This window comes from Globicephala melas, chromosome 15 (assembly GCF_963455315.2).
Source record: "Globicephala melas chromosome 15, mGloMel1.2, whole genome shotgun sequence".
Taxonomy (NCBI): Eukaryota; Metazoa; Chordata; class Mammalia; order Artiodactyla; family Delphinidae; genus Globicephala; species Globicephala melas.
Window position 1 is genome coordinate 16,927,843 of NC_083328.1, and position 14,784 is coordinate 16,942,626.

At 49.6% G+C, this 14,784-nt stretch overlaps 1 protein-coding gene across 2 annotated transcripts in view; it reads left to right on the forward strand.

The window, feature by feature from the left end:
* Positions 1–14,784, forward strand: part of GSG1L (GSG1 like) — a 219,886-nt gene that overhangs the window by 76,252 nt on the left and 128,850 nt on the right. For both annotated transcript variants that reach the window (XM_030871584.2, XM_060285470.1), the window contains exon 2: positions 4,696–4,743. In XM_030871584.2, coding sequence (XP_030727444.2) covers positions 4,696–4,743 — 48 coding nt within the window. The remainder of the gene's footprint in view (positions 1–4,695; positions 4,744–14,784) is intronic.

Here is a 14,784-nt window from a genome sequence, read left to right on the forward strand (position 1 = left end):
ATAGTGAGAAATTCAGATCTCACATAATGAAGGTTCCCTCACAGCCCTGGGGTGATGTGAAGTTTTCAGAACTTTTGGGAGAATCTCTGGTCTTCTTCTGCCCCTCTTGTCCTCATTGCTCATGGTTTCCTGGGCCCATGGGGGCCCTGAGACCCTCACTGGGGTGCAGGATTTTTGTTAAACCTGTGACCTCTGACCCCAAAGTCCAGCTTTCCCAGGCTGTTTTCCTAGAAGGTCCTGACATCTCCATAGGGGGCTGTGGAGGTCCTGTACCTCATGGACCCCCAAAAACGTCTCCCCAGGGGTCTGCTGGCTCTATCCTCCTCCTGCACAAATTCCCTCCTCTGCCCCTCCCTGAAGTGGGGCAGCGTTACCCTCCAGGGGCCCTCTGGGAACACAGTGGATCTTTAGGGAACTCTCCTCCTGGGGAGGAGAGGCTGACACCCATTCGTCCACTTGATCTTGGTAGCTCATCTTGGGTCAGAGAGAATCAGAGTGGGAAGAAGTGATGGGAGAAAGGGCATCTTCATGGGGCAAAAATGAGGCAGTTACCAGGCAATGTCCAATGGTTAGGGGGAGACAACGGAAGGTGCGGGGCCGTAGGGGAACCCATGTATCGCTGCAGCTGCCACTTGGCTGGACTCCTGCCTGCTGAGCTGTCCTAGCTGTGTCACCTGGTGGTTGGCACCAAGCCCTACAGATCCACCCTGTAATAAGCACTACAGGAACACTAGCATTAGTGATTTTCACTTTTTATAGGTAGGGAAATTGAGGCGCCAAAAGGCTAACGTTGATGTTACATATCTAATAGGTGATGGAGCCAGGCTGAACCCACGCAGGTCTGGCTCTAGAGCCACATACCACCACTCTTCTGTGTTTGGATTTTAGTTATTAGACTTGGTGACCAGTGAAATATCCAGTTGTGCTTATGTCATTACTATGATTTTTCCTTAAAGCTCAGCTTTGCCCTGCACAGGGAGTGTTGGGCCAAGTTTGACCATCTCTGCTCAAACATCTTCTATTTGGTCTTGTCTACGTAGCAGAAATAGAAGCGTGAGAGCCATTTTATTTAGTCCCTGGTGGATTTTCCCTATCTGCATGGAGGTATGTTCTCAGAGAGTTACTTTTAGGACCTAGTAGCTCTGCACAGTGGGAATGGCTAGCTGCAAATGGGAATAGATAGCTGGAAAAACTTTAGGGCATGGAGTTTGGGGTCTATGTACTGGGTTGAGTCCATCACTTACTGGCTCTGTGGTCTTGGGCAAGTCATTGAAAGCTCAGAGCCTCAGTTTGCTTGTCTCTAAAATGGGGATTCTCAGAACTACATTGTAGGTTGTTGTGGAATTAAAGAGAAAGTAAACACACTTTTACAATAAAACTACTCAACAAACTAGAAATAGAAGAGAACTTCCGCAACCCGATAAAGAGTATCTATGAAAAAGAATACAGTTAACATCATACTTGTGGTACAAGAATGAATTCTTTCCCTTTCATATCAGGAACAAGACAAGGATGCCTGCTCTTGCCACTTCTAGTCAACATTATACTGGAGGTTTTGGCCAGAGCAATTAGTCAAGAAAAAGAAATAAATGACATCGAGATTAAAAGGAAAAAGTGAAACTATATCTATTTGTAGATTACATGATCTTGTATATAGTAAATCCTAAGAATCCGCTAAAAACTATCGGAACTAATAAATGAATTCAGCAGGATTTCAGGGTACAAGGTCAGAGCAAAAGCCCATAAAATGTTTTAATTTCTTTCAGAATCAGAATAAAAAAAATCTTTTAGGTGAAGAAAAATTTTAATATATAATGTTAATATATTAATCTTTAACCAATGCATTTGTAAAATTCAATTTTTTAAAATTTATTTATTTATTTTTTGCGGTACGCAGGCCTCTCACTGTTGTGGCCTCTCCCGTTGCGGAGCACAGGCTCCGGACGCATAGGCTCAGCGGCCATGGCTCATGGACCCAGCCGCTCCGCGGCATGTGGGATCTTCCCGGACTGGGGCACGAACCCGTGTCCCCTGCATCGGCAGGCGGACTCTCAACCACTGCGCCACCAGGGAAGCCCCCTAAAATACAATTTTTAATTTAATTTGTCTTTATTGAGGAAGAGACTCCAAAGGCAAAAGAGCCTAGGGTCCACAAAAGTCTTAATGGGGCCCTGGCTGCTGGTCTGAATTTAGCCATTAAAATTTTCCCTCTCTAGCTCTGAGAAAACAATATAACATAAAGAAAGTTTAAGATGATGCATTCAAAATCTATCCATTCTTAGCACACTACCTATTCTCATTTAAAAAAAATCCTCTTCTGGTTCTTGGCTGTCAGCAAACATCTCTTTATAATCTCAGTATCATTGACTTGCTGTGTGGTCCTGGCTGATCACTCAGTGGCCCTGAGCCTTTTCTATAAAGGAAGGAGAGGGTCCTACATCTCAATATAGAGCCTGGGGAGGAAGCAAGCACGATGGAATCACAGGAGTGGCGTCCATCCACCTGTGGCCTCATGATTCTTTGGAAGGGGTGACATATATAAGAGAGGAATCCACTCCTTAACTCAGCACTTAAGACCCTTCGTGATCTGGCCCCAGCCTTCCTTCTCAGCCTCATCTCTTACCACTCCCTGATATCTGCCTTTGCATTTGTATGGGGCTGGAAGGAGGTTCAGGAGCCCAAACGGGCTTCAAGGGACCTTCTTAGAGGAAAATTTAGGAAGCTTCGAGCAGACACAAGAATTGAGAATGCTGGAAGCTTCCAGATTCTTTTCATCCCCAACCTACATTGACTCCATTTGGACTCAAAGTCTATCTCCTTGTTGGGCTCATCAGTGAAATCTATTTCTTGCTGCTATGCTCAGCAGTAAAACCCTTGAACTAGGAGTTGCAAGCTCACCCTAAAGGTCAGCGAATCTAGTGTCTCAGGGACCAGTGAGGTCTAAGGTCTAGGGGTAAAGCAACAGGGTGTGGTGGGGACTGTGGCAAAGTATAGAGCACGTGTCCCATCTGAGAAAGGACCTTAAGGCTAGGTCACATCTTGCTCTCACTGTGTCCTTGATGGCCAGCATAGGGCCTGGCATCAAGGAGGCTGGGAGGAAAGACTGAAGAGTTGAAGTTTCTTATAGGCATAAGGTTTGGGTGGAAGGCATTCGTTTGTTCATTCATTCATTTACTCATTCATATACCCCTTCAATAAATATTTATTGAGCACTCTCTATGTACCAGGCAGTGTTCTAGGTGCTAGGGGTCCAGCGGGAAGAGAGATGGGGAGAGTCAGGGAAAAGGTGTTTGGAATATTAAATAGACTAGTTAGGAAAGGCCTTCCTGAGAAGGTAAGACTTGGGGAAAGTGATAAAGGAGAGGAAGGGCAAACCATTCAGCTGTCTGGGGGAGGAATGTTCCAGGGAGAAGTAATAGCACGTGCAAAGGTCCTGAGGCAGGAATGTGGCTGGCACATTTAAGGATCAGCAAGGAGGCCAGTGTGGCTGGAGTGGAGTGAGCAAGGGGCAAGCCAGTAGGAAGTGAGGTCAGGGAGGTGATGGGGGCACAGATCACACAGGGCCTTATAGGCCATGGTAAGGACTTAGGTTCTGACTCTGAGTGAATTGAGAACCGTGGGAAAGTTCTGAGAGGAGACGTAATCCATCTTAGGTTATAACAGGACCCTTCTGGTGACTGTGTGGATAAGGGCAGAAACAGGGAGACCCATGCAGAGGCTACTGCAGTAATCCAGGAGGAGATGATGGGGCTGGGACCAGAGGAGGTGGTGAAAAGTAGTTGGATTCTAAGTATATTGGGAAGGTGGACCTGCAGATCAGATGGGGAGGTGTGAGAGAAAGAGAGAAACAAAGGATGATATCAAGGTTCTGGCCTGAGCATCTGGGAGGATGGAGGTACTGTTTTCTGAGCTGGGGATGAATTGAAGATGTGGTACCTGCCTTCACGGGGCTTCCACTTCCAGCTTGTGAGAATCACACACAAAATGATAAGAGTTATAAGGTGACTAGCTGCCACCTAGGAGAGGCCATGGTGCCATGAGAGCTTCTACTAGGGATGAAGTGTGTTCCCAGTCGGGGGGTGGGGGAAGGGAACACGAAGAGTATAGGAGCTGAGAGTAGGGGAGGGGAGGAGGGGCGGGGAGGGGGTGTGGATGGAGAGGCCGGTGGAGGCCAGTCCTGGATCCATGTGAAAGAATTTGGGCTTTATTTTGGGATAAAGTGTTTTGAGCAGGAGTGTGCGTACTTGCGTGTGTGCATGTGATGTAATCAGAGCTGTGTGGTTTGAAAATACCCCTCCAGCTGCAGTGTGGAGAGTGGATTCGACAGAAGCCAGAGTGGAGGTCCAGGGAGCCCAGTGACGGCTTCAGCCCTCATCCTGCTGGGCCTGGAAGGGGTGGAGTCCGTGGAAAGGGCAGGAGGGCTTTAAGGAGGTGGGAGTGACAGGGCTGGATGGATTGGCCCGGGAGGTGACGGAAGGAGGCATCATAGGGACTTGCGGCTTCACCATCCACATTCCTCAGGACGTTGGCTTTCTGGGAATTAGGGTTTAGAGAAAGATGCTGCTCGGGTTAGAGATGTTTGGGCCCCGCTACCCCCAGATCCGTACAGGGCTCGTGGGAGGGGGAGAGGCGGAAGCCTGAAGCTCTCACTTCCTTTCATATTCTGAAAACCTGTCTTTCTTTTTTTTTTCAAAGGTGAGAAATGCCGCAGCTTCATTGACCTGGCCCCAGCATCAGAGAAAGGTAAGTGTGGCCCCAGCTCCGGTGTGCCAGCCTTGCCCTCTCCAGGGACACTTCCCGAAGCCCTGATCCTGTCCTTCAGCATCCCTGGGTGATGGTGCCCCAGGGGCCAGAATCCTGTTGCAAAGCGCTGAGTTCCTTGAGCGGTTAGTGCAGGGGGAGAGGCAGGTGGAGGGACATCATCTTGCCCTCCCCCGCCCCCCAAGTGAGATGGTGCTGAGAGCCATTACACTTCCCTTACTTCCAGTGCGTGCTGGGACTTTGGGGGAGGTAGGCTGGGCGTGCGAAAGTTGGGATGAGGCAAGACCAGTGTTGGCATTGCTTCCAAGTGTAGGATTTGACCTTGGGGGAGGGAAGCCAGACGTTCTGTCTCTGTCGTCTCACAGGTGTGGGGAGGTCCAGCCTGATCGGGCACTGCCATTCAGAAAGGACCCATTGGTGTGCAGGGCTTGACAGCGGAGATTCTGAGCCCAGTGATGCCCAGATATGATTAGGACGGGGCTGCAGCTCGTGTAGGGGGCAGAGCCGTCAGGATTATGTTTAGCTGCAAGTAATGGCGGCCCCAAGTAACTGGCTTCAGTGGAGAAATGTACTGATTCCTTTTAAAAGTTTCAAATCTAGGGTGGCTCTGCTTCATGCGGTCCTCAGGATCCCGGCCCCTGGGGGCCTCTCCATCATCCCTGTGGCCTTTGTCCTCATGGACTAACAGGATGGCTAGAGCTACAGCTGTCACATCTGCACTCCAGGCAACAGGGTAGAGGAAAGGCAAAGAAGAAAGGGCAAAGGTTGCATGTCAACAGTAAGGTTCCCAGAAGTTGCCCCATGACACGGGCTTATATCCCCTTGGCCAGAACTTGATCACAGCTGCAAGGGAGGCTGGGAAATGAGGTCTTTATCCTGGCAACCATGTGCTCAGCTGAAAGGCAGGGGTTTTATCATTAGGAAAGAACAGGAGAATGGATACTGGAGGATGCGCTCCCACAGGAGCGTAGGGCACGGCCGCCTCCCTACTTCCCTGCCCTGCCGCCAAGGAGAACCCTCGCCAAGAGAGAACAGGTGTGCAGGTCTCTTCAGACAGCCTGGAGGTTAGGAGAGGGCTCTGGTCCTGGGAGTCGGGGTGGGGAAACTGAGACAAGAGTTCAGTCCTAAACTGTCCCGACATGGGGGGCCTTGGTGGGCCGAGGCTCAGGGGAAGTTCTTACATCCAGTCTGTGCGGTCACCCACGGCCCCTGCTGGTGGGGCTGAGTTTGCAGTTTCCCTGCAGTGTCAGGAGGTTCAAGGGCCTGAAGTGCCCCGTCTCTGACCCCTCCAGGGTGTTGGGAGAGGTGGGACAGGCAAGGGGGCTGCGTGTCTTTGAGGCTGGTGACGTTCCTGTCTCACAGACGCTGTCCCCTTGAAGAGTTCCAGCCAAGTGGCAGCTGGTGAGACTGAGGGGCATGTGACAGGGAGCCCATAGTGCTCTCGGGTCCAGGAAGAGGCTGGGCTCCCCCTCTGAGCAAGCTTTTTGCAGTGGGGACTACCTCCTCTGTTTCCTCTGCTTCCCAGTGGCGATGCCCTGTTTCGTGGCTACTTGTGGCCATCCCTGAAGTTTCGAGCTGAGCAATTCGGGCCACAGCTTCCAAACTGAGTTCTTCAGAAAATACTACAGCTGCTAATAAATAGCTGATATTTACTGAGCAGGTACAATGTGTCAGGCACTGGGCCAAGCACTTTAAATGTATCAACTGAGAAACCTCCCCACAACCTTGCTAAGAAGAGGCTGACATTCTCACCCCACTTGACAGATGAGAAAACTGAGCCTTAGAGACATTAAGCCACTCACGTCTCACATCTCATAAGGAGCAGAGCCCATGCTCCGTACCCCTCCGTTGTACTGCATCTGAGAAGCCAGTACCTGTAGGCAGCCTCTCCGATGCTCATCCCATAATCCCCAAGGCCTTGGAGTTCCTGGGTCACCTCTGCTCCGAACCTGGCTTCCAGGAAGCTGGGCCTGTGTGTGCATATGTAAATACGTGTGCATGTCTGGTTGAGGGCGAGGATATGCACGCATGGGCAGGTGCTCCTCTGAGAGTGTGCACGTGGGTCTCGTGTGTGTGCCTGCGTGCACGCTCGTGGGTGAGTGTGGGCACGGAGGCATGTACACATGTGTGCACGTATGAGCGTGTGGATGTGCGTACATGCGTGTGTGTGTCCACATACAGTGTGGACTGTATGGTGGCTTATTCCTGCCTCGTGTGTGAGGACCGAGGCCCCAGAGGGCTTGTATCTTTGTGTTTTACTGGCCTCGTAATTTGACTTTCAGGGCTTGGTGGCCACGCCGAAGACCTTCTGGCTGTACATAGAAAAACGTTTATAAGAAGCCTGAGTGGGCTGGCTTTGCAGGCCAGTTTTCATGGGCTCACTGCCTCTCAAGCACTTAGGCTCGCCTTTGGGGCTGGCGGGGTTTGGTCAGGCAGCTCTGTGGCCTGTTCCTGAACCTCCCGGCCCAGTCCTCCCAGGGGCACCTGCAGGAGCCTAGTGTCCCCGGACCCCTCCATGTGCTCGCCGAGTCCTCTCCACGCTGTCTGTTTCACAGATGAGGACCCAGGCTGCAGAGAGAGGGGGACTGGTTCAGGGTCACACAGGGAGTCCGGGCCGATATTGGAGCCCAGACGTGTTCTCTCCCAAAGAACACCCTTCTCCCACGTTCTGGCTGCACCCACTCCCGCTGTGACCTCCTTCCTGCTCTGCAAAATCCGATCATAATAACTAGTGTTAGGTGACACCAACACAGACTGGCTTTCATGCTGTGCTTACCACGTGCCAGGTGCTGTTCTGAGAACTTTATACCTGGTGGCTCATTTAATCCCATTTTACAGATGAGGAGACTGAGGCCTAGAGAGTTAATTGACTTGCCCAAAGTCACACAGTTAGGATGCTGGGATTTAAAACTGAGCTGCCTGGCTCTTAAATGTCTGGTTCTTCTGCTGAAAAGCTAGACCTTCCGAACCCCTCTCTCTCTCTCTCTCTCTCTCTGTGTGTGTGTGTGTGTGTGTGTTTGTGAGTGAGTAATTGAGGCCCTTCTGAAATGGGCCCCGTCTTTGCCATTTTCTCCAATACCCTCTGTCCTTTCCTCCCTACCCTCTCCCCTGGCAAAATACGTGTCTGTCATCAGTGTTTTTCCCATGGCATATTTTTGTTAGTTCTCCTGATCATTCTAGCTTTGTGCTTCACGTGGGAAATACCTTTTCATTTTAAACTAGCTTAAGCCACAACCATTTTTCATCTGGATTCCTGCCACAGTCTCTCAACTGGTTATGTCCTTCCATTTTTGACCCCTGCTTCACTGGTGGCCAGAATGACCCTGTTGAAGCATCGATCATCTCACGTGGCTCCCTGTTTAAAACCCTCCCTTGGCTCCATCTCATTCAGAGTAAAATTCAGTGTCCTCATCTTGGCCGGTAAGGTCTGGGGGATCTGGCCCTGTACATCCGGGATCTCATCTCCTGTCATCTCCCCTCCCTCACCATACTTCAGGTCTCCAAAATCTTTACTGTTCCTGAGTCAGCCAAGCTAGTGTGTGCCTTGCTGTTTCCTGCTCCTGGAACGCTGTTCTCTCAGCTCTCTGCACAGCTGGTCCCTTCTCATCACTCAAACGTCACACCTTCAGGGCAGCCTTCCTTGAACATCCTTAGAGCAGCCCTTCCTCCTGCCAAGTCCTTCTCCACTCTCTTCAATGTTTCGTTGTCTTTACATCACATAAGAAATGTACTCAGTGCTTCTTTGATTAACTGTGGTCTCCCCCAAAAGAACGTCAGCTCCATGAGGGCAGGGATTTTTGTTTTGTTTGTGACTCACTGTATCCCCAGGGCCCAAAGCAATGCCTGCCACTGTTGAATTAATGAAAAATGAACATTGAGTTTTAACTGTATACACTCTTGTTATAAAAATTATAACAATTTTTAAACGTGTAAATGAGAAATGAAAGTCTCTTATAAGCCCACCCTTAGATATTCACTGGTAATGGTTTGGTTTATTAGTTCCTGAAGAAAGTTAGAAGGATGAAAGATAGATAGATAGATAAATACACACACATACGTATATACACATATATACTTACACACCTGTATAAAATCATAGATTGCTTTTTATATCAATACATAGAACTCACTTATCTTTTGGAACAGCTGTTTAATAGCCCATCACATAGAAACAATTTATTTAACCAAGCCCTATCACTGGACATTCAGATTATATCCCCAGTACACTTTGAGACTCTTGTATCACAGCTGAATAATAGTAACCTGTACACATATCTTTCTCCCTCACGAGAATGGGGCCCTCCGAGCAGTGGTTTCTTATTTACCTCTGGGCCTCCAGGGCCCAGCCCAGCACTGGAGCCCTACTGGCAGAGCAGAGTAATAAATTCTCTGACAAAGATCTGCCCAGCAGGACATGAGAGGCAGAGGAGGAGGAATGAATTAAGGACGCTTGAGCAGTTTGTGAAGATGAAATGTGCAAATGCAGATAAACAGCAACGTCTGTGTATTGTGAACTTGTTACTGAAAATGCAGAGGAAAAGCTTCTTATGCTTCCTAATCTTCCTCTTCAAGGTTTCCCTTGTCTCTCCAAATCGCAACCTCTTATCCCCTGGGGCCAGATTCTCCTACCAAATAATTGTGACCAACTGGGTACTTTTCAAACCTAGTGTATTGGTCAGCAATAGTCACTATAATGCTGTGTAACAAGCCATCCCCAAACTCAGTGGCACTCGGCGTGTAGTTTTTTGCTTGCATGTCTGTGGGTTGGCTTAGGTTTAGCTGATGTAGGCTGTCTTGGTTCCAGGCTGCAGACTGGGCTCAAGTCCGCTCCACGTGTATTCTTTTTTGGGGGCCAAATAGAAGGGACAGAAATGCAAGGTGGCTAACTGCACAAGTACATAAAAAAAAAAAAAATTTCCTTTTTTTTTTTTGGCTGCACTGTGCAGCATGCAGGGTCTTAGTACCCCGACCAGGGATTCACCCATGCCCCCTGCCATGGCAGCATGGAGTCTTAACCACTGGACTGCCACGGGAGTCCCACGCACAAGCACATTTAAAACCTGTGCTTACATCCTATCTGCTAACACCCTGTTGGCTAAAGCAAGTCATGGGGTTGCATCCAACATCAGTGGGGCAAGAAATACACGACCCAGGCACGACCCACGTGGAGGGTGGAGTGGGGATGAATATTTGCTGAGTGATAGTCTAATCTGCCACGCCTGGGCCTGACCACAGGCCTTAAGGATGATTGACAGCTGGCTGTGCTGGAACTGGCCCAGCTGGGTTTCTGGGTGTATGTGCTTAATTTGCTTCTCAGGGTCTCCTCTGGTCATTGTCATCCCAAAGTGACTTATTTATTTTTCCGAAAGTACCCAGAATATTTGAGGGAGGTAATTCATTCCTTCCCCAAACAATCCATTGAGCAACCTCTGCATGCCAGTCACCTGCACACACGCCTTCCAATTCAACACGTATTTCCTGAGCACCTACTTTAATCCAAGTTCTGGGCTAGGTATGGGGGGCAATGCAAGGACGAATGAGGTGAAGGTCCCTGCCCTACAGGAGTGGGAGAGAGCTACGGAAATGGTTATCAGGCACCGTGGGAGGGCTCCAGCCAAGGAACAAGGAGGCCACCCTCCAGTGCAAAAGACTAGGGACATGATGGCAGCCACCTCCGATCCTGCCGTGGGGCAGGGGTGGGGGCGTCCATGAGGATTTTTGGGTTTTCTGCCCTTTGTTATGTTAACTGGACCCCCCAGTAAAGATCTGTCCCAAGTCATTTGTCAAGGTACGGTATGGGGAAAATTCCCAGTTCCTAAATCCCAGGTTGGAGCTTCCCCTCACAGGTGGATGGGTTCTCACTGTGAATGAACGAAGGAAGAAGGAAGGAAGGAAGGAAGGAGGGAAGGAATTGAGCTCGTCCTGATTCATATTTGCCACCCAGGCTGTACTGGTAAATCGCTGTGATTCCTCAATGCCCATCAACACACACCGTGGAGTACCGTGCAGTCTCCAGCTTCTCTCAGCGGTACGGATGTTGGGCAAACGGAGCCAGATTCAGAAGAACACACAGTATGTGATTCCATTTGTATAAAACTGGAAATCAGGCAAAACGGATCTGTGCCGTCAGAAGTCAGGACAGGGGTTACCCTTGAAGAGCGAGTGTGACTGAAAGGGAGCCAGTGGAGGGCTCTGGCGATGTTAGGTTTCTTAAGCCGGTGCTAGTTACACGATGAGTTCAGTTTATGAAAGTTCATCAAGCTGTACGTTTGTGATCAATGCCCTTTTCTGTATAGGTGATACTTCCATAAAAAGTAAAACAAAAATTTCCCGCGCTGAATTCTAAATTATCCTTCTAAACTGGAAATCCAACTCCATCAGCCTCCCGCTTAAAGGCCTTTCCTGGCTCCTAAACGTACACCATGTAACACGACACTCGTGGCCCTTCGTGATCTAGTGTGTGTCCGCCTTTTCCACTCCGCCTCCTGTAATCCCTCATGTGGACCTTGTGCTCCAGCCCCGCCTCCTTACTTGAACGCATTTCCCCCCAAACTCTCCATCATATGTCGTGCCTCTGTGCCTCTGCATATTCTCTTCCCTCTGCCTGACCTACCTTTACCACCTCTTGTTTGCCAGGAAAACTTCTGTTTATCCTTCAAAGCCCAGTTAAGACATGACCTCTTCTGAAAAGGCACCTCGGACCCCAGAAGTACCCACTGGTGCTATTAGCACCCATCACACTGCCTTGAGATGGTCTCCTCCACCAGACTGGACACTCCCTGAGGACAGGCACTGGATCTTGTCTTTCCAGTGGCTTCCGTGCCCCAGATGGGGTTGGCACACAACAAGAATTTAATAAAGTTTTGTTGAATGAAGGAAAGAAGGAAGGAAGGAACAGGGGCCACGTTATAGATACTGGGTGTCCCATTTGGGTTTGGAAATCTGGATCCCGACTCTGGAAGCCGTGGTCTCCTCTGTCCCGCCTGGGCTGAGCTGTGTTTTAAGCCATCCCGGCTCCCTGCCCCTCTTTCCCAGGGAGCTGGGATTTTGGGCGATTTTTGTGAAACGATCTCCTAAGCTTGTAGGTTTCATTTGTTTAATATTTCAGGGATATGCAACGATGTGGTGGCTCTGTGGCCGCAATCCCTAGTCTTGCGTGAGTTATTTCTCAACTGAGTTCCTATGAGAGTCTCCTGTTGCTTCCCTCAACCTCTCTGTTCTCCGTCTGAAATCGATTTACAATTCTGCGGCTCACTTAATTTATTTAGTGCATTTTATTGATTTATGTCATAGAACTGAAAGGTGCATAGATCAGAACATGCCGAACAGGGAAGGGAGAGGGGAACCAGCTTCCACAGTTGCCCGGACTCTGACATCGAACTGCAAGCAGGTCAGCCTGCTGGCGGCAGCCTGAACACACCGAGTCACTGGTGCGTCCTCGTGCCTGTGCATTAATCCTGGGTGATCTTTTCTCCCTGGCTGCTTGGGGGACTCACTGTCACCTTCACCTGCCAACCCAAAGGTCCTGCCTCTGTGAAGTCCTCTCTGGCCCCCAGGCTGAGTTAGTTATGCCCGCTCTGGGCTCCCAAGTCACCGAGTACATGCCTGTGGTCCAGGGCCTGACAAAAAGGGAACTGTGATTCTTTCATCCCAACAAGACAGACAGTTCAGGACACAAAGAGGCAAGAGACTGGCCCGAGTGGTCCACACGTCCATTTTTCCCTCTCACCTGCCATTCCCAGACAACATTGAGCTAGTTTTTGCAGCCCTCTGACCGTGGGTGGGGCATCGTTTGTCTGAATGGCCCTGGTCCTTCTGTGGAGGCAGCAGAGCTCTGGCATCCTCCTGCAGAAGGAGATCATTTCCTGGCCATTCTCAATAAACTCACAACACAGGCCACCTCACCTGGAGCCATTCCATTCTTGGAAGCAGGGCAGGCTGCAGCCTTGTTTTCGGGGAAGGGCTGCAGGGACCTTTGTCCACCTTCCCTCCACCTTCCCAGGGCAGGCTAGTGGGCAGCATCCCTCGGTGCCAGGCTGTGTGCCAGGAGCTGGGTCAGTGAGGAGAACGCCTCACAGCTTCCGACCTTGAGGAGCCTTCTAGTCGGGGAGACACACAAGGAGGTAGAGAGTCACATCTGTGAATCAGGGACCCATGGGGGTGCCCAGAGGCCTGTGGAAGGAAAGATGGCAGTATAGGAAGGCTGTGTGGAGGGTTCCATGTGGGGAGGGTCCTGAAGGATGAGTGGCATTCCTTCTACTGCATAAGAGGCACGGCGGTGGAGGGGTGTCATTCCTGGTAGAATGAATGACATGTGCAAAGACGTGAGACCCAGTATCCTTGTGCCAGGCACGTGACAGATGTGCAGTAGACACTTGCTGAATGACTGAAGAGTGGAAGGAAGGTGTAACCCCGAGAGGTTAAGTGCCTTGCTCAAAGTCACACAGCAAATTTAGGTTAGAGTCACCTGCCAGGATCCTGAGGGCTTTTAATCAGCATCCCAACCACCCTGCCAACACCACCCATCCTTTCTCATCTCACCCTTCCTTCCCACCCATTCCTCCAGCCTCATTTTCTCTAGCATCACACATGGTCCTCCCACCTCCCTCATTCTGAAGTGCTGGTTCTGCCACTTTCGTTCTGAAATTCTGGATTCCTCTAATTACGTGCTCTTATTAAAAGTGATTAAACCCCCGTGCCGGTGGAGGACTGCTCCCGGAGATCACAACATCCAATAATTGCTTTAGTTGCTCTAATTCCAATTATTCAAGATTATCTTTCCAGGTAATTAGGTGTCTGGGTAGTCCCGCCCGTTCGCTCTCTCAGAGAGTGTCATATTAACCCCAAACGGTGACCAGCTTTCATGTTTCATAATTGGAAACAGTTTCTCCATGGTGAGAAGACTCCGTTAAGTGTAAACAGTGGTAATTAACATTTCGAAATGACTCTTCGGTCTTATCATACTTTGGTTTGAGAAATTACCTCGGATGCTTAAATCCAGCTCTTTGCCCCTCTGAGCAGAGGTTTCAGCAGCATTGGGGAAATAGGGCTTGCTGAACTGCACGGGGGTGGAGGCATTTGAAGGATGGCTCCTTTGCACATTCTAGGAAAGTCTTTGCATGGGCTCGTTTCCTTCTGGATCTCTGCCTGGATGGGAGGCCTTGGGATGGAATTTGCCGTAAGACCCTTCCATTTGGCCCAGGCTTTGCATTCACACAGGACCTCCACTTTAGACAAATGATGAGTCCTTCAAATGAAGTTGTACCATCAAGGCCACCAGGTACAGTTGTGTAGGTTACCCACTGTGCAACTCTGGGGGTCATGATTCATCTACGTGAGTGGCATTGGGTTGGGCAGTGCACATCCTGTACGACTGTAGGCAGGGGCTGGGGATACACAGACTGGGTTAAAAGAAGACAACATTCAACATACAGGTCTATACCTGCACCTCATTGCTGAACCGCACTGCCTGTGAGGAGCAGGGAATTTATAACCCGATTTTGTTATGTTTCTTTTCTAATTGATATAATTTCATTTATATAATATACAAAGAGTGAAAGGCACAGAGTTTACATGTACAGTTCAGTGAGTTTCAAGAAATGCATACATCCATGTAGCCCACATCCTTGCCAAGATGTAGAACCAGGGCCAGCTTCGTGGGCACGTGACCTTATAGTCGCATAGGGTTCCGTGCACGGAAGGACCCTCCGTTTGGTTTAGTGCTATACTGTAACTGTCTTGAAATTCTTTTTTTTTTTTGAGTTTCTGAAGCAGGGTTTATTTATTTATTTATTTTTTGGCTAGGCCACATAGCTTGCAGGATCTTAGTTCCCTGACCAGGGATCAAACCCACACCCTCAGCAGTGAAAGAGTGGAGTCCTAACCACTGGACCACCAGGGAATTCCCCCTGAAGCAGGGTTTAAATAGACTTTATTGTTACAAGGGAGGCCCTACCGAGCAGCGCCTTCTAAATGGATACATGTGGTCCCAGGATGGCAACATGGAGAAATGGAGAGGTCATG